This window comes from Ambystoma mexicanum, chromosome 6p (genome assembly GCF_040938575.1).
Source record: "Ambystoma mexicanum isolate Mex_15411 chromosome 6p, UKY_AmexF1_1, whole genome shotgun sequence".
Classification (NCBI taxonomy): Eukaryota; Metazoa; Chordata; class Amphibia; order Caudata; family Ambystomatidae; genus Ambystoma; species Ambystoma mexicanum.
The window spans coordinates 507,540,422-507,568,016 of NC_090935.1; the positions used below are offsets into that span (position 1 = coordinate 507,540,422).

The 27,595-nt window shown below is 53.0% G+C and overlaps 1 protein-coding gene across 3 annotated transcripts in view; it reads right to left on the reverse strand.

Annotated features, from left to right (window-relative positions):
- Positions 1-27,595, reverse strand: part of PDE4D (phosphodiesterase 4D) — a 1,909,329-nt gene that overhangs the window by 582,404 nt on the left and 1,299,330 nt on the right. For all 3 annotated transcript variants that reach the window (XM_069627324.1, XM_069627322.1, XM_069627323.1), the window contains exon 3: positions 20,023-20,059. In XM_069627324.1, the coding sequence (XP_069483425.1) occupies positions 20,023-20,059 (37 nt within the window). The remainder of the gene's footprint in view (positions 1-20,022; positions 20,060-27,595) is intronic.

Here is a 27,595-nt window from a genome sequence, read left to right on the forward strand (position 1 = left end):
AGAGGCAGCTCCACAGGGCACCCAGGTGACTGATGGGTGGGAAGATGGCACAGAGGACGACTGGCGCGTAGGGGGTCCAGTTGAGGAGGGGGTCGGAGCAAGCCCCATCAGACAGCGGAATCCGGCCTGGGTGACCTGTCCCAGCAGGCTGACGTGGTCAACGAGCCATTCGAGATGACGTGCAGTCTCTCCATGAAAAGATTGCAGGTCACCTCGCATGGCCCGTTGATGCAACGCCACACCAGCCAGGACAGGCTCAACCCGGACCTGGATGGCCACGTCCGCAGGCAGAGGAAGGCCAGTTGACGTCAGCTCATCCCCTGCCTGAAAACGGGTCTGGACGTAGGTATCCCTGCTGGTGCAAGATGATGCAGGGACAGGATCGGGGACAGGATTGCACACAGGCACCTCCGCGGCCGCCTGTGCTGCCTCCTGTCCCTGGTCCTGCACTGCACCACTAGCACCAGTGGGATCCCCACCTTCAGACCCTGTCTCTGGTGCTTGCGCGGCCCCCTCCTCCACCAAACCCCCCACCAACCTGGATGACTCCGTGCCATCTTCCGCTGTTGGGCCCTGTGGGGTCCCAGCTGCCCCTTCTGCTGCCGAGGAGTCCAACTGCAACCTCGCCCCCTTGGACCTCCCCCCGGCAGCTGCGGCCTGGGACGCGGCACCGGACTCCTCACTCCCCGACGAGATGACAACACGGGAGGGGAGCCGGGCCTTGCGTCTCCGGCTGGCGGTCGGATCCCCGCCGCTGTGCTCCACAGCACCTTCTCCGCCCTCTTCATCAGTTGACGCTGCAGACAGGGAGAAACAAAACACAGGCATCAGGGAACTGTACAATGGACACATACACGCATGACAGTTGCACATGAGTGGCATTGGCAAACCTCAGACATGTCGTCACAATCCCCAACACACATGTCATTGCAACTGGCACACATGAGCCATACCACAGCCATATCGCAACTGCCAGCACCATCCCTACACATACAACAGCATCAGCAGCCAAAGGGGAGCCAGACATCACATACAACAGAGGAAGTGCACCACACATGTACACACACCACCACACTTGCATGCATGTCTACACCTCTGCCAAGTGTCGCACTGTTCAGACGGGCATCCATGTCACATCTGCCAATCAGGCTTCCACATACCGCTGTCACGTGCATTGCATCACTGTTGCACCCTTGTCAAATACACACACATGCACATGTACACAGTGCTCATACATGCAGTCGAAAACAACATACATGCCTGACATCACGGACATGTCTACTTACATACACATTCATCCAAACATGTGTGCACGCACAACTGCATTTGCCATGCAAGCCCACACACACAAGCACCATCCATGTCTCACACATTACAGCCCTCGCTTGTGTCAGCCCCACGGCCCTGTACACCCCCACCCATACTCCACCCCATACAAACAGATCTGCAACCGGCACAATGGCAAATGATCACCACACGCCCTGCTCACAACCAGGATGCATGTACACTCACCGCTCGACTCCAGACGGGTCTGCTTCTCTAGGACCTGGACGTGGAGCGCTGGGGATATGCGTTCCAGGACCCCCATCTGTTCTTCCGACAAGTGGCCCCGGCGCCCCTTGGCATCCGCTGCCTTCAAGAGGCGCCGGGCCTTGTTCAGGGTCCTGGACCTGAAGTCCTCCCAGCGCTTCCTGACATGTTGTAAGTCCCGGACTGCCACCCCCTCCGGGTTGATGGCAGTCACGATGTCAGTCCAGATCCGAGTCCGTCCTTCCTTGTCGGCGCGGGAACTTCCAAAGAGGGCATCATACTGCCCCAGGACTTGCTCCACCAGGACACCAACTTCGGTGGCACTGAAGCTGGTGCCCCTCTGCCTCTCTGGCCGGGGGTTGTCAGTGGTCACAGATGGTGTTTGCCCCGACATGACAACCCCAGAGGCAGGAGTGGGTGGGCAACTGGGTCCTAGGGCTGGGCTGTGGAGCGATGGAATTCCAGTCGGGAGTCTTCTGTTCCAGCAGGGGTGGTCACAGCAACAGCACCCCTGGCTGATGTGCAGGCAGCAAATGGCAGTGCACGTGGGCAGCAGGCAGTCAGGCAGCAGCAGATAGCAGGTGGGAGCGTGCTCGGGGCTCTGGGGGGCAGTAGTTCGGCCTTCTGGGCAGGAGCGTGGTCTTCCGTGTGCTTACGCGTGGCCAGCTTGGTACGGAGTGATTTGGCATGTGAAAATCCTGCACGTCAGCGTGAAAACCGAGGAAAGGCCCTTAGCGCGTAAGCGCGTCAGCACGCATACGCGATTCTATTGGACCAAAGGCCCTCAGCGCGTAAGCGCGTCTGTGACATGACCCGCACCGGTGTTTCCCACACAGCACGTGATGACAGAGCACACGTGGAAAGACTGCACGTCAGAGTCTCATCGCGTGTGATTGGTGGAAATGGCCGTACACGCATAAGTCACAAAGCGTGTAATTGGTGGAAATGGCCGTACACGCATAAGTCACAAAGCGTGTAATTGGTGGAAATGGCCCTAGCGCGTACACGCGGCAGTGACAAAGCGTGTAATTGGTGGAAATGGCCCTACACGCAGAAGTGACAAAGCGTGTAATTGGTGGAAATGGCCCTAGCGCGTACACGCCGCGTAAGTGACGCTGGACGTGTGGGCCTGTATAAAAGGTATGTGTAGAACACCATTTCCTTGTACGTGCTTTTCGTGGAGAGCGAGTGGGTGAATTCTGTACTTCTTGTCGTTTCACACGCGATTTACTTCACGGCGTTTCAAGTTCGTATTCCCTGTTACCTCTGACAGCTTTTTCTCTTTTTTCTCTTTTACTGGTTTACCTGGGCCTGTTCCCTCAAACAGTGTTCCCTTCTACTGTTGTCCTGTCTCCACAGACAGCGTACAAATCTTCTTTTGGCGGGGGTGTTGCCAACCAAACGCGCTCCTTTTTCACGCTCTTTTACCTGGCAGACGGTGAGTCACGCACGTATCTAACATCTGTGCCTGCCCCGTGTGTAGCCTACCCCTTCAGAGGTCATTCTAGGCTGCGTGTGACACGCATACGTTCATTCTTGTGTTACTGGGTGCCACAGCGTAGTGCAGGTTTTTCTTTCTGCACACGTGGTCTAGGAGGGGTTGCGTGCACGTCATCTCCCTTTTTTGGGGCTCCTGTGCGTAGCGTGACCCGTCATCTTTCCCCAGGGGTTACAATCAGCCTTGCAAGAGCACAAGGGTACAATTACCATCTGGTACCCAACCCCTTTGACCCCCAATTGCCCAGGACAATATTTGACAGCCACTCCCATACGCACATCAACATCAGTGCCATGGTTGGGAGGCGAGGATTCCGTAAGGGTGGCAAAGGTGGAAGAGCCACAAGTGGTGGCCGTGGTGGATCCGGTAGGGGACGTGGTCATTACTTGCAGGGTGAGCCTGTCCCCCCATGTGTGGAGGACCAGTCAAGGGCACCCATAATCCCCCCCCCCTCCCGTTGAGGCTGATGTGGCTGACACCATCCATGCTCAGCCCTTGTTGGACCAGCCCATTGTGGCACCAGACCAGGCTGACTCCATGGCTGACTTCCAGGTCAGCAGGCCTATCACACGTGCGCTGGTGCACGTTGATGTCACCATGCCACGTGCATCTGGGGCAGCAAGGTCATCTGCTGCACCAAGTAGGCAGGGCGGAGAGGCTGCAGGGGCAGCTGCGGCTCCATCCACCACAGCCCTCACACACCCAGCCAGGACAGTGTCGGTCCTAGTCCATGCTGCTGATATTCCCCCTGACACCATCACACTAGAGCCAATGCCTGCACCAACTCCCATGCTGAGTGTGCAATCCCACACTCCTGATACAGAGTCCACCAGGGCTCCTGCCCCTAGTGTCCAGAGCGGCGCAGGACATTCAGGATCACCACCACCTTCCAAGCGGAAGAGGAAGAGTGCTCGTCCGGCACAGGCTGATGCCCCAGACACGGCTACACAGTCCGGCCCGTCCAGGAAGCCCAGCTTCACGGATGACGAACTGAATGCACTTGTCGAGTATGTGTCCGCACATGACAACGAGATGGTCATTGTTGCAGGATCCAAGACCACACCTGCACAACGCCAGGCACACTGGCAGACCGTTGCGGACATCGTAAGTGCCCTTGGAATCGTGAGGCGCACAGCCAATGATTGCTATAAGCGCTGGAATGACCTAAAGCGCAGGGCAAAGAGTAAGCTGGCATCAAGTCATGCCGCAACTCTAGTGACTGGAGGTGGGTCTCCAGTAGTAGACATGGAACTCACTCCACATGAGTCAGTCGCTGGGACCTACGTCACGGAGGAAGAGATCCAAGGCGTGGGAGATCTCCCTGATTACGAGGCATTGTCCGGTGAGTGCACATGCATGTGTGTGTCATCCATGTGCATGGTGTGTGTGAGGGCTTCCGTTTGTGTGCCAGGTGAGAGTGTGTGCGCCTGAGTCGTATGGGTCATCCATGTGCTTCATGCAATACATCCTGCGCAGCTGCATTTGGCCATAGCTGTATCCCTTCTGCCAACAGTAGACATGTAGTCCAACTGCACGCCAGTTGCCCTTGAAGTGTCACCTTGCCACAACATTGTTGCAAAATGTAGCACTGTTCATTTAGTCAGATATTTACCATTCCACCACTTTTACTAGGCATGTCGCAGTCCTCTAGTCACATGTCTGACATGGCTATGGGAAAGTTGAGTGACTTAGTTACCTGGATATCATTTGTTCAAACATGTCCCTGTGCAACTGCACCATTTTGGACTGGCAGCTCCAGGTGAAGAATCTGACCTGTTAGAATTAGAAAAGCTATTACATGCGGGAACTGGACAGTATGCATAGGTGCTGCCCTCCTCTCCATCTTGACTCAATAGCAATGGTACATGCCATCTGTGTGATGGCATGTGTGTTTCACCTGCCAATCACAGGCCAATGTGTGATGCCACTGCCAGGCAGCATGCAGAAAATGTGTTCATCTTCAATCTTGGTGTCATCAGTGTGTGCCATTTGCCTGCCCTTCATACGCAGTGAGGCTGCATGCATGGGAGGGTTTTAGTCATGTGGGACATGTGTCAAACAAGTACTGTTTCTCTTGCTTCTCAGCCCTCATTGTGTGCCATGGTGCTAATGCCTGTTTCCATTTCTTTGTTTTAATGTCTTTGCAGGGGAAGACACACCTGATACTGCTGGGGTTGTGGAGATGGTGCTGACCCAGGAGGGGCCCGAGGGCCGACCAACCACCAGTGAGGGACGTGGTGTGGTGGTGGGTGAGAACCCACAAGTGCTGCAGGTCCTGCTCTAAAGGGGTGTCTCTGGCTGCACCTCCCCCGAGCTGTACTCAGGTGTTGATTCGGATGAGACCTACGTGCCGTCGCAGGTGAGTGTTCCAGGGAGGGATTCTGTTCTGTCTCACCCACCTGCACCAGGGTCAGAACCCTCAATGGGGATGTCAGTGTTGGCAGCTACGCCTTTGGTGGTTACGGATGCAGGGTCACACTCCGCGACATCTGATCCTGTTCCTGGGCCAGCAGATCAGAGGGGGAATGCAGTCCTGCAGCCTCAGGCAGTGTCGGCACAGCAAGGCGCAGTTCGCCTTGCCCCAGACAGGTGTGGTGCCCGCCGGCGTGGTGGCCGTACGGCACCTGGCAATACTGCATGGGAGCAATCCATTTACGGTATGGCAACCCAACAGGCAGCATCATCCGAGATGATGGCTCAGGCCATGGATAGGGTGGCCACTTCCATTGTCCCCCATGAAAGGCTGATGGAGCGACTAGAGCAGGCAACCGACACCATCTGCCAGTCACACAGGGAGGACATGTTGGGGTCCAACAGGGACAGGCGGGCGGCACTGGCGACTCTGCAGGAGGCCATCTCCATTGAGTCCCAGGCCCACAGGGAAGCCCTGAGGCAGGAGCTCCTTCACCTCAGGACGACTCTTGTTGAGCTTGAGGCTTCTACACACCAAAGGACAGAACAGCAGCTGGAGCGTCTCACCCGTACGCTCTCAGCTGAGATGCAGGCAACGAGGGCGGAGGTCCGGGCATCCCGTGAGTTGTTGCATGGGGACCTCTGCACACTCATCCTCCAGAACCAGACCTACCACACCCGCATGCTTGCAGCCATGGAGGAGCAGACTAGGGCCTTGCGTGGGCTGCCTCCCATAGTGCAACCACCTCCGGATGCAGCTGCACAGGGTGATAATAGCGACAGCAGTGATACTCCCACAATAGGGTAGCCGTGTGGGCCATGAGCCCATGGAGGTGTTTTTTTTTCCCCAGGATCCACGCAGGTGGGTTCTGGTGTGTATCCTGTCCTCAGACCTCCTGGGTGGCCTCCCCAACCCCCCCGGGCCCTTCAATGGCCATTATTGATTTTTATTTTTATTTTTTTTTATTTTTATTTTTATTTCTTTTATTCCCAATTTTTTTGGGACAATTTGTTGGCTTCCGTGGTTCCTGTGGGCATACGCTGCATTGTGGCTGGGCACATGCAGGCTTGTAATGTATTTGGTTCAGATGCTTGGGTTTGAGTCACACACACCCCTCCTGCTTCCCGTTTCCATGGGCTTGCAAAGGGTGTGCCCAAGTGACAGTGAATTACACAGTGACGTTGGACTCCCATGAGCTGTGTGGGCAGTCTGTAGTCAATACTGTGTATACATTCCTAGTGCATACTGCTGTTGTGTTGTACACTGCATGTTGCATTGATGTGTAACTCATCTTCTGTGTCTACCTCCCAATTTGCAGGTCCCTTCCTCATGTCTACACAAGGACCTCTAGTCTGGAGATGTGGTCCATGTTGGCAGCAGTGCACCTACAACTCTACAGGCGCCAACACTGCACAGAGTTGGTAGTGGTGGGAGTGCAGGCATTTCCAGGTGGTGAGACTCCTAATATTATACATTAGTGATGTCATGTTAATGGTAGTACGTGCTCAAGTTTGTTGTAGGTCCGGCATTACTGTGAGCATTTCAGGTGTTGCAAGTTTCTAATAGGGACACCGTACATTGTGACACTAGTGTCATGTTGTGGGGATTACTTTGTTTACGTGCAAATAGCATGACATGGCACGGTGTGTCGTGTGGCGGTGCTGGGGTTGGGTTGGCTGACATGGCACTGTCCTCTTGTTGCATTTTGTAAGTGGGTATTCATTTCAGCTGCTTGAATTTGTAACTTCACAAAACTGCATTGGTGGTGTCAGTGTGGGTAGGGATGCACACATTGTGACACTTCCAGGTGAACAATCTCAGGCTGATATGGTTTTCATGGTTCTTTCTCCAGACATTCAGGATCAGGGTCAGGTTGAGTCATCATTGATTGTCAGATGGAATGTGCCAGGGCAGTGTGCACTCCACAGGGGTGTGATCACTATGTGAAGTAATTAGCCACTAGCTGTGTACGGGCTGCCTCCCCCCGTGCCCTTTCCCCTCCCATGCGCAGCGGCTGTGCATGTGGTTGGGGATGGGGGGGCACCACCATGTCCACAGCCAGGCCCCGGCGTGTTGCAACGTTGTGCAGGACACATGCTGCCACTATGATCCTGCACACTACTGGGGGAGCGTACAACAGCTGCCCGCCAGAACGGTCAAGGGAGCGAAAGCGTGACTTCAGCACTCCAAATGTGCGCTCCACTATGCCCCGGGTTGTAATGTGGGCTGCGTTATATCTTACCTGGGGTGGCGTGGTGGGGTTCCGAATTGGCGTCATCATGTGGGGGCTGAGAGGGTAGGCACTGTCCCCTGTGGAGGTGGTGATTGGTATCATTGGTGGGGTTGTGTCCTTGCTCAGTATCCAACATGCATGCATGTGCAGTAGCATTCATACTCACCAAGCAGCCATGTATCGCCATGCCGCCCGGCTTCTAGGTCCCGGCTTAGGGTGGACATTCGGTAAATGAAGCTGTCGTGGGTGGACCCGGGATAGTTGGCATATACTGAGGTGATGATTCCCTTGGCATTACATACTACCTGCACGTTGATGGAATGCCAGTGCTTGCGGTTCCTATAGATGTGCTCAGATGCCCTGGGGGGACATAGAGCCACATGGGTGCAGTCGATGGCACCTAGCACTTTGGGGAATCGTGCCACACCGTAAAAATCCAGTGCGGCAGCATGCCTTTCTGCAGGTGTTCTGGGCAGGTATATGTGCCTGCGGACTGATGGGCGTGCAGTGATGATGTTCAAGACCTGGTGTAGGCAGCGTGACTGGGTGGCCTGTGACACCCCACCCACTATGGCACTTGTCCGCTGAAATGATCCAGTGGCTAAGAAGTGCAGTACATTGAGGACCTTCTCCAGGGGGCTGAGTGCTTGGGAGCACAGGGTGGGTGATGTGAGGTCATCCTCCTACTCACTCACCAGGTCCAGTATTATGTGTGGTGGAAACCTGTACCTCCCATACACCTGGTCGTCAGGCATCCCGAAAAGGCTGGTTCTGGGTGTGAAAATTCTGGCCCTGACTATCCTCCTCCTCCTCCTTTGGTAGGCCACGGCCACTGCTGCTAGGAACGGTATGTTCATCCTGGCGTCTGAGCTTGTTATTTTGTAAGTGCGCTAATTTATGCTTTGCGCGTGTCGTGTTGTAGGCGAGCGTGTGACCCGCGCACCCCTGGAATCCAGTTCCCAGTCCAATGGCGTGTGGAAATTCCCACGCACCACGGGATACAGGTGCGCTGACGTACTTGCGTGTGTAAGTGCCCGCGCACCCCAGAAATACACGTACATAGGCCAATCGCGTGTACGCACACTTTTGTCCAATTACACGCGATGACACTCTGACGTGCAGTATTTCCACGTGTGCTCCGTCATCACGTGCTGTGTGGGGAACACCCGTGCGGGTCACGTCACAGACGCGCTTACGCGCTGAGGGACTTTGGTCCAATAGAATCGCGTGTGCGTGCTGACGCGCTTACGCGCTAAGGGCCTTTCCTCGAATTTCACGCTGACGTGCAGGATTTTTACGTGCCAAATCACTCCGTATCAAGCTGGCCACGCGATAACACACGAAGACCACGCTCCTGCCCAGAAGGCCGAGTTACTGCCCCCCAGTGCCCCGAGCAGCCTCCCACGTGCCATCTGCTGCTGCCTGCCTGCCTGCTGCCACCGTGCCCTGCCATTTGGTGCCTGCACATCAGCCATCTGCAGGGGTCCAGTTGCTGTGTCCACCCCTGCTGGAACTGAAGACTCCCGACTGGGATTACATCGCTCCACAGCCCAGCCCCAGGACCCAGTTGCCCACCCACACCTGCCTCTGGGGTTGCCATGTCGGGCACTTCCACATCTAGCACCAGTGGCAACCCCAGGCCAGAGGGGCAGAGGGGCACCAGCTTCACTGCCACCGAAGTTGGTGTCCTGGTGGAGCATGTCCTGGGGCAGTATGATGCCCTCTTTGGATCGTCCCGCGCCAGCAAGGAAGGACGGGAGAGGATCTGGGCCGACTGTGTGGTTGCCATCAACGCGGAGGGGGTGGCAACTCGCAACGTCCAGAAGATCAAGAAGCGCTGGGAGGACTTGAGGTCCAGGACCCTTGTGAAGGCCTGGCGCCTCGTGGAGGGGGGCCGGGGCCGCATGAGTTCCATCCAGATGAGGGTCCTGGAACGCATACGCCAGCGCTCCACGCCCAGATCCTTGAGAGGGAGACCCGTCTGGAGTTGAGCGGTAAGTGTCCAAGCATTACTGTGTGAGACAGGGCATGTTGCGGTGTGCTGGTTCTATGATACTTGCCTGTATGTGTGCCATAGGCCATGTATGCATGTATGTGTGCAGGGACATCATGGTAATGCATGTGCGACCAGTGATGTGTGAACCACATGGTTGTTGCATGTGTTTAAATGCCACATGGGGAGCCCTATGCAGATTTTAAACATGAGAGCATGCCAGTCTCTGTTCCTGGACATGGGTGGGGGTGAGGGATGGGTGCTGATGCCAGGTACATATATGGTAGCCATGTCTGTGTGCCTGACCTGCGTGTCTGTGACTTGTGCATGCCATGGATGCATGACACATGTGTGTGACAATGCACAGATTCAGTGAAGCAGCCAAATTAACCTTGTATCCGCTGTGTTTGGGGTTTATGGGGCCAGATGGATGTGACTGAGGTGAAGTGTGTGCATGTGATAGGCATGACCCATGATGCATGTGAGTTACATATCATTGAATGTTTCAAGAGTCCATTGGACATGCATGGAAATCTCCATGGCATGCACCATGCCTGTTACTGTGTGTGTTTTGCCTGGACTGACCCATGTGTTGTGGAGGGACATGATGGAAGTGTACTTTCACAGTGGTGATCATCTGCTATTGCTTCCTGTCTAGGGGACCATTGTACAGTACCCTGATGCTTGTGTTCTTTGTCTACCTCTACGCAGCGGCTAGTGAAGAAGAGGGTGGAGACGGCGCTGTGGAGCAAGGCGGCGGTAATGCCCACGGCTGCAGCGGAAGGGGTGGGTGAGCCCCCACAGGGGCCTGCTACGGTGGGAGACGGTGAGGAGCCATCCAGGTTGGTGGTTTGCACAGAGGAGGAGGAGGCCGCCACTGGGGCACACATGGGGCCTGGTGGGGGCATCCCTGCTGGTGCAAGTGGTGCAGTCCAGGGCCAGGGGCAGGAGGCAGCACAGGTCACCGTGGAGGGGCCTGTGCATGTCGCTGTCCCTGACCCTGTGAGTGCACCACCATGCACCAGCAGGGATGCCCCGTCCAGGCCCGTCCGCAGGTGGAGGGGATGTCCATGTCACCTGACTCCCCTCCACCTGCGGACGAGGGGACCCCTGGCCGTGTGGAGAAGGTCCTGATTGGGGCGCGATGCGCACGGCTGTGATTCGTGATGCCGTGCGTGCTTCCCGGGAGGAGCACGCACGTCATCACGAAGTGCACCGTGCCGATGTGGCCCAATTGGGATCGGCCATGTTCGGGGGTTTCCTGCATGTGTTGGGCAATCTGGCGGCCCTCTCCTCCTCTGTGCAGGCTATACACCAGTCGTTCTCCTTGCCGTCTTCCGGCCCAGATGCCACCAGGGCCCCCTGTGGACCTGCCCTGACCAATGCAGCCAGCTCGGTGGGGATCCCATCCCTGCCACAGTCGGGAGTCGGAGGTCCAGCAGGGGTGGACAACACAGCAACTGGACCCCAGCAGATGGAAGATGTGACGGCATCATCGGGCAGGGCACGTGCACGACGGCGTCGGTGGTTTCCATCAGCCTGGATGCCGTCGTGCTGGCAGAGGCAGTGGTGTCGGAGGCAGCAGCGGGCTCGACGTGGGAGGCATCATGACTCGGGGCCATCAAGATCAGAGGGGCAGGCATCGGCCGGAGGGCAGGGGAACCCTGGGACGGTAGTGTCTTCCGTGTGGGAGCAGTTGGTCCAGCGGATAGGTGCGGAGCGGCAGCGGGCGGAAGAGGAGCGGCTCACCATGGTCAGGGCGGAGTTCTCTATGCGTCGGGCGTTGAGGCGGGCTGAGTGCCTCGAGGAGGCTCGCAGGGAGTTTGAGCTGGACATGGGGTTATCCCTGCGAGACCTCAGGGCCAGGACAGAGTCCCGCCTCCAGGACATCGGCATGGAGTTCGATGATGCCCTGGCCGGCAACATCACAGAGTGAGCCGCAGGACTTGCCCGCTGCCATTGTATATAGTTATTTAGTTAGTTAGTGTTAGGTTTCCTTTATTTATTGAGATTTTTTTGGACCGCTGGGACAATGGCCACTTTTCTGTATATATTTTTGTCATTAGGTAGTAGTAGGTTTCATTTATGGTGTTGGGCTCATGGACCCTGGAATATTCTTGTGTATAGTTTGCTTTTTGAAGAAACATTTTTTTGATTAATATTAGTGTTCACCATGAGGCAATGGTTTTTCATTATTTTCCTTCGACATGATATTGCTTTGGACAACATTTGTTTTTGGTTTCCTTTGTTTTTTTGATTTTTACATTTGTTCTCGGACATGGACCATTTATTTTGTTATCCCCATTGTTGTATGTTGGATTTGTTTACTTCTTTTTCATCTTGAATACATGTTTTTTTTACTTTCACTTGTGGTATTTTCTCATTGGTTTCATACATGTCATGATATGGGTTTTGACATTCACTTGCACCCATTGTGTATGTGTGTGTGACGGACATGTGTTCATTTACATACTTGCCATTGGGGTTGTATCATGTAATTGCATTCACTATGTGGGTGGATGCAATCCTTGCCTGGGTGTTTGTGCTGGGTATGCTGCCCATTACTGCCATGATTGAGTATCGTCAGGACCTGGGGGCAGGGGGACATGTGTGGGGGCCTGGTGGAGGCTGCCCCTGGTGGCTGGGGGGTGGGGGTGGTGGGACACATGGGTGGGGGCCTGGTGGAGGCTGCCCCTGCACTGCTGGGGGGTGGGGGTGGTGGGTGACATGGGTGGGGGCCTGGTGGAGGGTGCCCCTGCACTGCTGGGGGGTGAGGGTGGTGGGTGACATGGGTGGGGGCCTGGTGGAGGGTGCCCCTGCACTGCTGGGGGGTGGGGGTGGTGGGAGACATGGGTGGGGGCCTGGTGGAGGCTGCCCCTGCACTGCTGGGGGGTGGGGGTGGTGGGAGACATGGGTGGGGGCCTGGTGGAGGCTGCCCCTGCACTGCTGGGGGGTGGGGGTGGTGGGTGACATGGGTGGGGGCCTGGTGGGGGTGGTGGGTGACATGGGTGGGGGCCTGGTGGAGGGTGCCCCTGGTGGCTGGGGGTGGTGGGAGACATGGGTGGGGGCCTGGTGGAGGCTGCCCCTGCACTGCTGGGGGATGGGGGTGGTGGGAGACATGGGTGGGGGCCTGGTGGAGGCTGCCCCTGCACTGCTGGGGGGTGGGGGTGGTGGGTGACATGGGTGGGGGCCTGGTGGAGGCTGCCCCTGCACTGCTGGGGGGTGGGGGTGGTGGGTGACATGGGTGGGGGCCTGGTGGAGGCTGCCCCTGCACTGCTGGGGGGTGGGGGTGGTGGGAGACATGGGTGGGGGCCTGGTGGAGGCTGCCCCTGCACTGCTGGGGGGTGGGGTGGTGGGTGACATGGGTGGGGGCCTGGTGGAGGCTGCCCCTGCACTGCTGGGGGGTGGGGGTGGTGGGTGACATGGGTGGGGGCCTGGTGGAGGGTGCCCCTGGTGGCTGGGGGGGTGGGGGTGGTGGGAGACATGGGTGGGGGCCTGGTGGAGGCTGCCCCTGCACTGCTGGGGGGTGGGGGTGGTGGGAGACATGGGTGGGGGCCTGGTGGGGCTGCCCCTGCACTGCTGGGGGGTGGGGGTGGTGGGTGACATGGGTGGGGGCCTGCTGGCAGGTGCCCCACAGTGCTGGGGGGTGGGGGTGGTGGGAGACATGGGTGGGGGCCTGGTGGAGGCTGCCCCTGCACTGCTGGGGGGTGGGGGTGGTGGGAGACATGGGTGGGGGCCTGGTGGAGGCTGCCCCTGCACTGCTGGGGGGTGGGGGTGGTGGGTGACATGGGTGGGGGCCTGGTGGAGGCTGCCCCTGCACTGCTGGGGGGTGGGGGTGGTGGGTGACATGGGTGGGGGCCTGGTGGAGGCTGCCCCTGCACTGCTGGGGGGTGGGGTGGTGGGAGACATGGGTGGGGGCCTGGTGGAGGCTGCCCCTGCACTGCTGGGGGGTGGGGGTGGTGGGTGACATGGGTGGGGGCCTGGTGGAGGCTGCCCCTGCACTGCTGGGGGGTGGGGGTGGTGGGTGACATGGGTGGGGGCCTGGTGGAGGGTGCCGCTGGGGGGTGGGGGTGGTGGGAGACATGGGTGGGGGCCTGGTGGAGGCTGCCCCTGCACTGCTGGGGGGTGGGGGTGGTGGGAGACATGGGTGGGGGCCTGGTGGAGGCTGCCCCTGCACTGCTGGGGGGTGGGGGTGGTGGGTGACATGGGTGGGGGCCTGGTGGAGGCTGCCCCTGCACTGCTGGGGGGTGGGAGTGGTGGGTGACATGGGTGGGGGCCTGGTGGAGGGTGCCCCTGGTGGCTGGGGGGTGGGGGTGGTGGGAGACATGGGTGGGGGCCTGGTGGAGGCTGCCCCTGCACTGCTGGGGGGTGGGGGTGGTGGGAGACATGGGTGGGGGCCTGGTGGAGGCTGCCCCTGCACTGCTGGGGGGTGGGGGTGGTGGGTGACATGGGTGGGGGCCTGGTGGAGGCTGCCCCTGCACTGCTGGGGGGTGGGGGTGGTGGGTGACATGGGTGGGGGCCTGGTGGAGGCTGCCCCTGCACTGCTGGGGGGTGGGGGTGCAGGGGTACATGAGTTTCACATGGGTGGGGGCCTGCTGGCAGGTGCCCCACAGTGCTGGGGGGTGGGGGTGCTGATAGACATGGGTGGGGGCCTGGTGGAGGCTGCCCCTGGTGGCTGGGGGGTGGGGGTGGTGGGAGACATGGGTGGGGGCCTGGTGGAGGCTGCCCCTGCACTGCTGGGGGGTGGGGGTGGTGGGAGACATGGGTTGGACATGGGTGGGGGCCTGCTGGCAGGTGCCCCACAGTGCTGGGGGGTGGGGGTGGTGGGAGACATGGGTGGGGGCCTGGTGGAGGCTGCCCCTGCACTGCTGGGGGGTGGGGGTGGTGGGAGACATGGGTGGGGGCCTGGTGGAGGCTGCCCCTGGTGGCTGGGGGGTGGGGGTGGTGGGAGACATGGGTGGGGGCCTGGTGGAGGCTGCCCCTGGTGGCTGGGGGGTGGTGGGACACTTGCATTGTTGATCAGTAGTGCAAGGTGACATGTGGGTTGGCTGGGGGCATGCCCATGGTGGATGGGCTGCCTGCGGGACATGTGCAGGGGTGCAGGGTAGTCCCCCGTGGTGTGGGCTGCCTGCAGGGGCCGTGGAGGTTGTGGAGCGTACACCTGGGAGGACCCACAAGGCCAATTCACGTGTAGTACTCCCCAGAACCCCTGAAATACACGTACCCTGATGGAATAGCGTGTGCAACTTCCCGCGCACCCATGTAATACACGTACCCTGCTCGCACTGGCCCATTCGCGTGTGGAACTTCCCGCGCACCCCTGAAATGCACGTACCCTGCAGAATTCGCGTGTGGAACTTCCCACGCACCCCTGAAATACACGTACCCAGCTCGCACTGGCACAATCGCGTGTGGAACTTCCCGCGCACCCCTGAAATACACGTACCCTGCTTGCACTGGGACTATCGCGTGTGTAACTTCCCGCGCACCCCTGAAATACACGTACCCTGATGGAATCGCGTGTGGAACTTCCCGCGCACCCATGTAATACACGTACCCTGCTCGCACTGGCCCATTCGCGTGTGGAACTTCCCGCGCACCCCTGATAAGCACGTACCCTGCAGAATTTGCGTGTGGAACTTCCCGCGCACCCCTGAAATACACGTACCCTGCTCGCACTGGGCCAATCGCGTGTGGAACTTCCCGCGCACCCCTGAAATACACGTACCCTGCTCGCACTGGGACTATCGCGTGTGGCACTTCCCGCGCACCCCTGAAATGCACGTACCCTGATAGAATCACGTGTGGAACTTCCCGCGCGCCCATGTAATACACGTACCCTGCTCGCACTGGCCCATTCGCGTGTGGAACTTCCCGCGCACCCCAGAAATGCACGTACCCTGCAGAATTCGCGTGTGGAACTTCCCGCGCACCCCTGAAATACACGTACCCTGCTCGCACTGGCCCATTCGCGTGTGGAACTTCCCACGCACCCCTGAAATCCACGTACCCGGCCAAATCGCGTGTGACACTTCCCGCGCACCCCGGTATACACGCACACGTTTTTTTTGTTTTTGGCAGCGGGTCCGTGTTTGTGGGTACCCCTTTGCACGTCATTTGTCCTGGAGGGCCACAGTATAGGACATTCATCATGGCAGTATATAGGTGCTATTTGTTGGTGCACCTTTTGGCGCACATTTCTTACAGCCGCAGAGACGCTACCGCCTGCTTTCTTGTGGCGGTCGTGTTTGTGCCTGTGCGCTGGTTTGAGCATGCGCTTTTTTGCCCTATTCTATTCCATGAATACGTGTTGTAGGCTAGCGTGTGGGCGTTCCGCGCACTTGTGCCCTGTACTTCCCCCGTGACGCCCACGTTTTGGCAAGTTGTTCCCCATTCCGAGTGTTCCGCCCGTGTTCCGCCTACTTTAGTTGCGTGCGCCGCGCTATGTGCGATTATCGCTCTGGCCTGTGCGATTTTCGCTGTGACCTGGCGCACGCTGTTAGATGGCCTGTGCGCCAACGTGCGCCGCGCACTTTTTTATCGCACATCCGCTGGTTTTCTCGCGCACGGACTTCCATGAATCGATGTGCGCTGCTTTTCGTGCGATTTTCGCACTTGCACTGCGATTTTCGCTATTCCACTGCGATTCGCAAGTTTTTGCCCACTTGCGCCGCGCTAATTATTCCATGAATCGGCCTGTAAATAACACACGCAGGTTATGAGAGCGCACGCAGGGCAATGGGCAGATTATTGAGGCAGGAGGTTCTTTGCCACCTGCCTCTGTTTCTTTGTAATTCATCATCTGCATTGCAGCCATCAGGTGATGGTGTTGGCCTCTTGCTGGCACACCTAATGTGGAACCCTGGGCGCCACCTGGTCGGAAAACCCCCAACAGGCCCACATCAAACAGGATCTAGGATTCCATTATTAAGAGGTTAGTGTTGCAGAATACACAGAAAGGGTCAAAATAAATGTTGCCAACAAATGTAGTCAGTGCCCGATCCAGCAGCTGGCGTTTGTTTATTGGTCATTTGCAGGGCACGTATGCACAGGTGTATAAGAAGGTGGGCACTATATCCATGTCTGACAAAACACACACAGCACTGGGCTTACAGTCAGAGAGGAAAGCAAACACAACTAAGTAAAACAGCTACAGGCAGTGCCAGTGCTATAGTAAAGCAGTATTACAATACAAAACACAATTGGATTTTACACAAAGCACTTCTAAAACCACAACAAAACCATCCTTCAGCCCATCACTTTGCATCCATTTAATAAATGTAACTTTTTAATTTTTAAGATATTCCAGAATGTATTGATTCCAATAATCATTGATATTTGTTTCTCCAAAAGCGAGCACTGCCACAATTAATTACTGCTTATGGAACCATTGTTAAAACAATGTATAAGTATATCCGGTCTGAAAGATAGCAATTCAGTGCATTCCACAAACAAATGTCTTAAACTCTCCAAGTGCCCTTGCTCCTTGCACTCTGCGCAGAATCCCATGTGTCTTGGAATTCCAGTGCTAGCCTCCAACACCTCAACTGTGCCGGAAGAAAATGTAAGCGGAACTGCATACAGGTTCTCACCACCTGACATTTTCTGCAATATGCTTGTAGTACCTCGTAGTTAGGGCAGGTCAGGATAAAGTCCCTGAACCAATGTTTTCTGTTAAATACAGATAATTGTTTTCTCTATCCCATATATCTATCTTCTTAAATGTGACCGCCCTGAACATACCAATATTTGGCAATAACTTTTCATCACTATCCAACATGGTAAAATAATTCACACTCTTTTTGGAATCTCCCAATTGGTTTACAAGTAGGGATGTAACGGTATTACGGTATACCGTTAAAGATACCGTGAACCACTTAATCGAACAATAATAACCGTCACATTGTTTATACCGGTATACCGTTCATACCGTTAAGTGTGCTTTTCAATCTAATTTGGAAAGGATGCAGTAAGGAAGTGCTGCACAGTCTTGGTCTTGCACTGTTGGATGTGCCGTCTGCCAAGTAGTTTCAGTTGGAGCAGTTTTTAATGCCATTCCATAAACCACACGTGCCTGACACAAAATCAATATGTTAGCAATAGGAAGGATAAAATACAGTGCCAAGAAGGAAGAGGGTTTACTTTGGGTTGGCGGCTTTGGGGTTTGCATATTTATAATGGATAATGTTTTCCAAACATATGACAATGGGGGATTTCCCTGGTTCTATCATTGAATTTACTTATAATTAGTCTCTGTAGTCTCTGTGGGTATTCCCTGCTGCCATACCAAAGGGTAACATGTCCGTGATTACTGAACACCTTTTCGCCCACAAGTAAACTAAAGGCTGTAACATAAAGAGCGTGCGTGTGTGTATGCGCACAAGCGTATACTACCATCAGCCTTCATTGATCTGTGGCATGCAGGTTATCAAGATGGCAACATGTTCATCTTCACCAGTAGACAGTGGGGGAGCTAAAAGCCTAAATGACCACTTAAGAAAAGCTATTCAGTTTGCTTTGCCAGTCGCAGCAGTGCTCCCCCCTGCTCCCCTCCTCTCCTCTCCTCTCCACACGTGTGTTTGTGTTTGGTGGAAGCAAGGGGTGGCATTTCAGTGGAAAGTATGTTGAAAAGCCCAATTCTGGGTCTGGTTGCCTGGTTTTGTTTGTGATGATAAATCTGACAATTTATGACCTTTTAGAAAATATTTGTTAAGATTAGTTAGCTCCACCTGCTATACCGCGATAACCATGATATACAGTCATTTGGCAAGAAGGTTATTGTACCGTCATAAAACTAATACCGTGACACCCCTATTTACAAGGCCAGGATTCAGAAAGTCTCTACAATGAACCAAAGATAATATGAAACTCTGATTCAAACTTTATGTTTCTACACAGCAATAACCTTATTTTCTTTTTTTAGAACAGTGGCCTTTAACGAGAAAAGGTCTAGATCCAATCTAATGCCTGGAGCAGGGATTCCAGGAGGCAGACCTCAAATATATGTCAGTCCAAAACCCTCTATTCTATCAAAGGAGCTACAATTAATTACCATCTGTATCGGTCTACCTTATGTTAAGACAGGTATCATTTTGGCTTGATAGAGGTTAATTAACGGGAGCTACAAATACTCGCCAATATTCTAATCTATATATTTTATCTTTGATACGATTGGGATCATTTTTTGTTTTACATTTCTGATAGAACATTTCCTAGACACTCTAGACATTTTTGGGGAATCCCAAATAAACAAACTCATCAACTACTTCTGAGTGTGCATTAAAAAAATTCCAAATAAAAGATTGCCCTTTTGACATTGCCAACCTTATGACCATAACTTTTGTTTTTTCCAAATTTAGTTCAAGCAAAATTTCTGATGCATTGGCATCCACTCCTTAGAAAGAGTGCTGAAGACCCGCCAATGTTCTATCAGGATAATAACATCATCCCTGTACACCAACCAGGGTATACGTAGTAGAGGACCTGGTTCTGGAGGAAAACCTCTCGCATCCTTCAAAGCTTCCCATACATCTGCCCAATAGTGATTGAAAAGAAAAGGTGCCAGAATGCACCGCTGTTTTACACCTCTAGTTATGGGTATTTTGGCTGAAACAGTCCCCTGTGCATTTAGTCTGAATTGCATTTTAGTATTTTTATGCAACACACAATATATTTAAGCAGAGCCTCGGGATAATTTTTTATGTCAGTTTCCTCCATAACCTTTCCCTGTTAATTGTGCGGAGAGTAGATTTAAAATCTAGAAAGCCCACATATAAGGAGGCCTTCTTTGAGGTACACTCTTCATTTGTAAAAAGATTCAAGAGGCAACCGCTAATCAGGGTAACCTAAACCCTTCCTAAACCCCATTTGTAAAATGTCTAAGGTTCCTTTATTGTGATTTTAGATTCTCTAAGAACTGCATCAGTACTCCTATTGTTCCTGATTATTGGAGAATACAAAAGTATAACTGTTCCCATATTTAAGACAGGCTCTCAAAAACACATTAGTAATTACAGACCAAACTCTCTGCTGGATACATCCAGAAAGATATTTGGGTTGTGCCTACTGAAGAAAGTACTGGATTCGTCATAACATAATGTAAAGCAGTATTAGACAGCCGCGTAGTGTGCCATCAATCACAGGGCTCTAAGTGGCCCTAGATTGACCCAACAAACAGAAAATCCAGAATAATGTACAGGTAGGGCATTCCAAAATAGAACTTTGCCAACAGTAGTTCACACCCTTGCATTGCTGAATCTAACCACCACATCTGGTGGCAGTGCATGCCTTTCTGGTCATCATACAGTTAAAATTTCACAGTATCATATACATTGACATGCTAATGGTGTCCTTACCTGAGCGAATGGTGTTACAATCATGTCGTCCCCGTGTCTGTAAAGGAATAACATTAAAGGTCAGAAATTACAAGTACATGTTTCGCTACTCCAGGAAGAAATGTTTGATTTTACAAATTAACTGTGGCAAAGCGGGAGTACGTATTAATGAAATCCAGGAGTAACTAGTTCTTGGGCCCCATGTGTCAGATATAAATGTCTATTAAATAATACCAACAATCAAACTTATGTGGAAAAGGCCTGTGGATGCTGGATATAATGTGTCTATGTATTTCAAGGAGGTAAAATAACTCAGTTGCATTAGGCGTGTGCCGCCATCCTGCCAGGGTCTATTCACAATGGTCTCTTCTCAGAGCTCTATGGAGATAGCCCCTGACCTGTAGATGTTAGTAGCACTGTCAGAACCGAGCTAAAGCAATGACAGAGGTAGTACTGTGTTCCCTTCAAATGCCTGTAACATTCTTCAACGTATACAACCAGAACAATGTGTGCTATTACAAGCCTAGGCATCATAGTCTCAATTGGTACAGGCCAATTCTTTGGAGGTCATTACGACCCAGGCGGTAAGTACACCAACTTTACCACCATGGTGTAAACTATGTTTACACCATGGTGGATGGCGGATTTACCGCCCCATTCCAAGGTAAGTGGGGCGGTAAATCCCCATTTCCCATTTACCCTTCCCCATTCCCATTTTTGCCCAATAGGGCATAATGGGAGTGGGGAAGGCGCTAATTACGGCACCGTAAATTACGGTGCCGTAATTAGCACCAAGGTGGTTTAGCGCCATGGATTTTAACGCCTGCTAAAAGCAGCCGTTAAAATTGGAATCAGGCGTTAAGGGTTAAGAGAATTTCCAATACTTCCAGTCCATAACGGCTGTCGAATTGCCATGCTGATTGCACTGCACCATTTTGTTTTATTTTATCTGGGCAAAATCTATCACAAATATTACAGCAACATACCATGTCACCGTCCCTACAACTAATATCACAAACTGACTGCTGTAACACAAGTGATGCACATCTGACTCTCCCCACATGCAGCTTTGAAAAAAACTAATAGAAAGAATTAAACTATTTTGCAAAAATACTAATCTGTAAGTGAAAAGGTTATCCCAAAATGTACTGCAGAGATTGGTTTGCTGTAATATTTGTTACATCACCTGTTGTAGCTTATAGTTGTGAAGGAAAATGCACCTGAAAAGAAACATCATCAAATAGTGGAGACATACAAGCAAAGAATAATATTGTCAAACGCGTCCTAGCATTGCACACATATGGCCATTAATGTAATGCTTGAATGTGGAAGCAGCAGACCAATCAAAAGGCCTATGAGCGTGTGGCCCTTAATAGGTAGCGTGTTGTACAGTAGTCGGGATGCAGAGTAACTCTTACACACCAAATAAACAAACTAACTCAGGAAGATGGCAAACTGCAGTTCACTGGTGTATTATCAATTGTCTAAAACAGGGAGTTACAATGGACAACAACGGACGTCGCACAGCATTATCTCTCTGCTCAACTCAACACATTTCATTAAAAAACATACTTTATAATGAACATTTGTCATACGTGATATCATACTATGTGACAAATAAGTTAAATCTATGGGGGGTTGTGGTTGGCTCAAAAGGAACATCTAAGTATACTATCAACAAGGGGTTGGGTTGTCATTGGGTCTCTGTAGTCAGGTGGACAACTCATGCCCACCCCTAGTGCAAGTCATCTGTGACACTTATTAGATACACGGTACATCATTGGCTCTCAAACTATAAGGCCCTTCATTATATGGCCTTCTACAATTGGTTGACACGCTTGTGCCCTTCTGTAACATTCGGCTGACTAGCAGCACCTAAACTTTATCCCTTCTGCCATGAGGATTGTCTTTGAACTTGGACTTGCAATGTATTCTCAGCCCTGGAAATATAAAGTGAGTGTGAGCATGCAATATCCTATTTCAGGAGCCACATGCCTAACTTCTATTTCCATCCATAGCCCATGTGACAGGAGACCGGATTGTCTTAAATTAATAAACCTTGGTGTTCTTTCTCTGCACCTTAACATGGAATGATTCAGCATCTCATGTTCACTGTTCTTCAACGATAGATAACCAATTATTGGCTGCTCCAGCCATTGACACCAAGCCAGACAGCCCTTCTCAAGGTTTCAATGATTCCAGCTGCTGCTGTGCTGCGACACAGCTTTCAGCCATCGACTCCATGGGCTTGAGCTTACTAAAGTTGTGACACTGGTGTCCAGATACTATATAATGGCGGCTCCGCCTGCAGACTATTCACTACGTAAAGCTAGCTTCTATGATCACTTAGTCTACTTGCGTCTGTACAGTTATAAAACGGCTTGCCTTTTCTGCTGTGCTCTTCACACGTGCAATCTTCACTTCGCATATGAAAGTTTACTCTATTCTTTACTTCTTCATCAGTTTCTATAAGGTCCATACATTCTCTTCTTTAGCAAGTCTTCTCAGTGTGTCACGCTCTCTCTTGTGAAGTCACCAACTTCTCTTTCTCTTATTTTCATATTCCTTCGGGGATCTCCTCCATGAGATTGTCATCTCTTTGGGGATATATTAGGTAGGGTTTTCTTAATGGATACCATTTATCGAACACTCTCTGTGGAATAGTGACGGTCACTGGTGTGAAGCATGGCACGACTTCTGGCTTCCAGCATATAGGTGTGAAGGTGGCAGGACTTCCTGCAGAGGCATTCGGCTGCTCTTCTACACATGTGTCCTTCAGAGAGCAGGTAACTGTTAGGGTTTGGGCATATCATCATCATATTATTATTTAACCCCGCTAACAGTTACAGCCATAGAGAAAGATAAGTTCTAATAAATCACACAGACAGCAATACACTCAATAACAGCAAGGATTTCAAAACCAATGCAATGCAACACAAAATGGAAAAAACCCATCAATCTCACATATCCAGAGAAGATTCGGAAGTGGAAGTATAATACTCTGCATTTATTGCAATTGAGAGTAAAGTGATTTTTAGTTGTAAAACAGGAAATCCCATTCCTAATGGACATATTTCGTAGCCAAGTAAAATGTTTTGAGGGTGAAAAGGTGTGCCATCAAAACAGAATGATCGTTGGAGGGTGTCAGCTTGAAAAGAAGAGCTCTTTGATTATTTGGAGCAGAGATTCTCAGCCTGCGGCAGATGGCTCGTCTAGATCGATAAGGGTTCTATAAGCATCCTGCAGGTGCGCGGGAGACTCAAAGACTGTTCTCTACAGGTGCCTAGAGTCTCCACTCGAGGACAAAGCTGTTTAGTCAGACCGTTATGGGCACAATTGCGGAGGCATACTGTGGATCAAAGGATAGCTATGGCCAAATGTTCCTTCTCATGCTAATTAATACAAGTGGGGGCAAATGTTAGCATTACAGATTAAACTGTGGATGCCCTCCATTGAGTTCACTGCAACACTAAAGGTACTACTGTACTGGGCAAGGTGCGGAAGAATCCAGCAGCATGCCCAAGAGAGCTCGGGTACCCAGAGCGCATCTCCTTGCTGTGAGGGCACATGCTTTAGGATTCATGGAACATCTCAAGTTTACGGGGTGCAGGACCAAAAGAGACCTGCTGCTTTCAGAAGAGGGTTACTGGTAGCACAAAACAGATGCACAGTTTGATCGAGCAGAGCTGGCCATGTGGACTCGAGATTCCCTTTAGACAAGGGCTTTAAGAGAAATATATCGCAGGGCAGGGCTAGCTTCCCCCGCCAGGATCTTAAACCTGCCTCTATGATTGGGGCAGTTGAACTAAGCTATTCTAACCTGCAAACATGAAAGGATAGGGAAAGGCTGACACATTGCATATGTGATGCCCTCCTCCTTGAGACGCTAGACCATTTCCTTCTAGTTTGGCCATAATCCAATGAACTGTGCAGTTAAAGGTGACTACACATTTTCGCAGAGCTTGGAACGCACAGCACAGGAAGTTCTTGACCACATTAAACTGAGTCAGTGCTTACCCAGACTGCAGGTGCCAAGGATTTGTGGAGGGGCTAAAAGAACTTCAAGGAAGTCGTTAAGCCAATCCTTTTTACAGAACAGTTCCTTAAGCTTCCCCAAATCATTGGATGCACGATGTAGAGGGGAAGTGGTGAAGTGATATTTGGGAATTATGAGATGTAGAGGTGTTGGGTGATTTGGAGTAAAGTGCCATGTCTTCAATGTTTATCCTTGAATTCAAATATTGTATGTAAGGGATACTGCAGAAGCGTAGCTGGGCAGCGTCAAAGCTCTGCACATGGGGGATGGTATGGGCATGATTTCCGTCATTTAGGGTTTTGGTTTTCTTGCTTCCAAGGCCTTTTGCCATGGATTAAGTGCGGGAGAAATATTTCCTTGAAAAGTAAGCAGGGATTCCTTTGCATAGAGACTATTTGACCACAGGTTTAGCTGCAAGTCAACTCATTGGGATTTAGGGAAAAGGGGTTTGGGGGGCCAAAGCAGATCTCTCCCCCACTCTCTTTAGGTTTTCTGCATGCTTGAAGCGTTCTGTACAGTTTTCGTTTGTTGAGGAAAGTCACTTTTGTTGAAAAGATTGGGGACGCCTGCTTGTGTTTTTCAGATAGACAGTTTCAACATTTCCCAAATCATGCAAATCTGTAACAATACACCAGGTCGGCGGCACTATTGAATATTTGTCTATCAATGTTTGAATGGCACATGCAAATGAAGCCCACGTTAGAACATTAAACAACTAAGAAGGCGAGCAAGCTGGTAAAGGCAGCGGCCAGGGAAGCGGCACTCAGAGGCTCTCTTTCAGATGCACGCAGATCCCAAATTACTCTACTAGCCACGGGGAACCTCCATGAACCGCAGCCCATCCTTCGCTTGCTCCTAAACTCTGCTACCTCTCCTTGGTCGCACTGCCGTTGTAGGCACCGGCCAGGGAAACAGCGCTCAGAAGCTCTCTTTCAGATGCACAGAGATCCCAAGTTACTCTACTAGCCACGGGGAACCTCCATGAACCGCAGCACAGCCTTCGCTTGCTGCTAAACTCTGCTACCTCTCCTTGGTCGCACTGCAGGTGTAGGCAGCGGCCAGGGAAGCGGCGCTCAGAGGCTCTCTTTCAGATGCACGGAGATCCCAAGTTACTCTACTAGCCACGGGGAACCTCCATGAATCGCAGCCCAGCCTTACCTTGCTCCTAAACTCTGCTACCTCTCCTTGGTCGCACTGCAGGTGTACGCAGCGGCCAGGGAAGCAGCGCTCAGAGGCTCTCTTTCAGATGCACGTAGATCCCAAGTTACTCTACTAGCCACAATGAACCTCCATGAACCGCAGCTCAGCCTTCGCTTGCTCCTAAACTCTGCTACCTCTCCTCGGTTGCACTGCAGGTGTAGGCATCGGCCAGGGAAGCGGCGCTCAGAGGCTCTCTTTCAGATGCACGGAGATCCCAAGTTACTCTACTAGCCACGGGGAACCTCCATGAACCGCAGCCCAGCCTTCGCTTGCTGCTAAACTCTGCTACCTCTCTTCGGTCGCACTGCAGGTGTAGGCAGCAGCCAGAAAAGAAGCTCTCAGAGGCTCTTTTTCAGATTCCCAGAGATCCCAAGTTACTCTACTAGCCACGATGAACCTCCATGAGTCGCAGCCCAGCCTTCGCTTGCTCCTAAACTCTACTACCTCTCCTTGGTCGCACTGCAGGTGTAGGCAGCGGGCGGGAAAGCAGCGATCAGAGGCTCTCTTTCAGATGCACGGAGATCCCAAGTTACTCTACTAGCCACGATGAACCTCCATGAACCGTAGCCCTGCCTTCGCTGGCTCCTAAACTCTGCTATCTCTCCTCAGTCGCCCTGCAGGTGTAGGCAGCGGGCAGGAAAGCAGCGCTCAGAGGCTCTCTTTCAGATACCGGAGATCCCAAGTTACTCTACTAGCCACGATGAACCTCCATGAACCGCAGCCCTGCCTTCGCTTGCTCCTAAACTCTGCTACCTCTCCTTGGTCGCACTGCAGGTGTAGGCAACGGCCAGGGAAGCGGCGCTCAGAGGCTCTCTTTCAGATGCACGGAGATCCCAAGTTACTCTACTAGCCACAATGAACCTCCATGAACCGCAGCTCAGCCTTCGCTCGCTCCTAAACTCTGCTACCTCTCCTCGGTCGCACTGCAGGTGTAGGCATCGGCCAGGGAAGCGGCGCTCAGAGGCTCTCTTTCAGATGCACGGAGATCCCAAGTTACTCTACTAGCCACGGGGAACCTCCATGAACCACAGCCCAGCCTTGGCTTGCTCCTAAACTCTGCTACCTCTCCTCGGTCGCACTGCAGGTGTAGGCATCGGCCAGGGAAGCGGCGCTCAGAGGCTCTCTTTCAGATGCACGGAGATCCCAAGTTACTCTACTAGCCACGATGAACCTCCATGAGTCGCAGCCCAGCCTTCCCTTGCTCCTAAACACTACTACCTCTCCTTGGTCGCACTGCAGGTGTAGGCAGCGGGCGGGAAAGCAGCGATCAGAGGCTCTCTTTCAGATGCATGGAGATCCCAAGTTACTCTACTAGCCACGATGAACCTCCATGAACCGTAGCCCTGCCTTTGCTGGCTCCTAAACTCTGCTACCTCTCCTCAGTGGCACTGCAGGTGTAGGCAGCAGGCAGGAAAGCAGCGCTCAGAGGCTCTCTTTCAGATGCACGGAGATCCCAAGTTACTTTACTAGCCTCGATGAACCTCCATGAACTGCAGCCCAGCCTTCGCTTGCTCCTAAACTCTGCTACCTCTCCACGGTCGCACTGCAGGTGTAGGCATCGGCCAGGGAAGCGGCGCTCAGAGGCTCTCTTTCAGATGCACGGAGATCCCAAGTTACTCTACTAGCCACGATGAACCTCCATGAGTCGCAGCCCAGCCTTCCCTTGCTCCTAAACTCTGCTACCTCTCCTTGGTCGCACTGCAGGTGTAGGCATCGGCCAGGGAAGCGGCGCTCAGAGGCTCTCTTTCAGATGCACGGAGATCCCAAGTTACTCTACTAGCCACAATGAACCTCCATGAACCGCAGCTCAGCCTTCGCTTGCTCCTAAACTCTGCTACCTCTCCTCGGCCGCACTGCAGGTGTAGGCATCGGCCAGGGAAGCGGCGCTCAGAGGCTCTCTTTCAGATGCACGGAGATCCCAAGTTACTCTACTAGCCACGATGAACCTCCATGAGTCGCAGCCCAGCCTTCCCTTGCTCCTAAACTCTACTACCTCTCCTTGGTCGCACTGCAGGTGTAGGCAGCGGCCAGGGAAGCGGCGCTCAGAGGCTCTCTTTCAGATGCACGGAGATCCCAAGTTACTCTACTAGCCACGATGAACCTCCATGAACCGTAGCCCTGACTTCGCTTCCTCCTAAACTCTGCTACCTCTCTTCGGTCGCGCTGCAGGCGTATGCTCTGCTGTGTCACAGGGAATTTGTAAAGGGCCTTGCTGGACTTTTCCATGACCTCTTGGTGCACATGGGTGTCTGGGTAACAAGCAGGGCATGTGAGATAGCCTGGCTATGCCACAGATGTACTTGCCTCTGTGCGAATGCACCTACTTCTCCCTACACTTCCGGGGCATATTTAATTGCT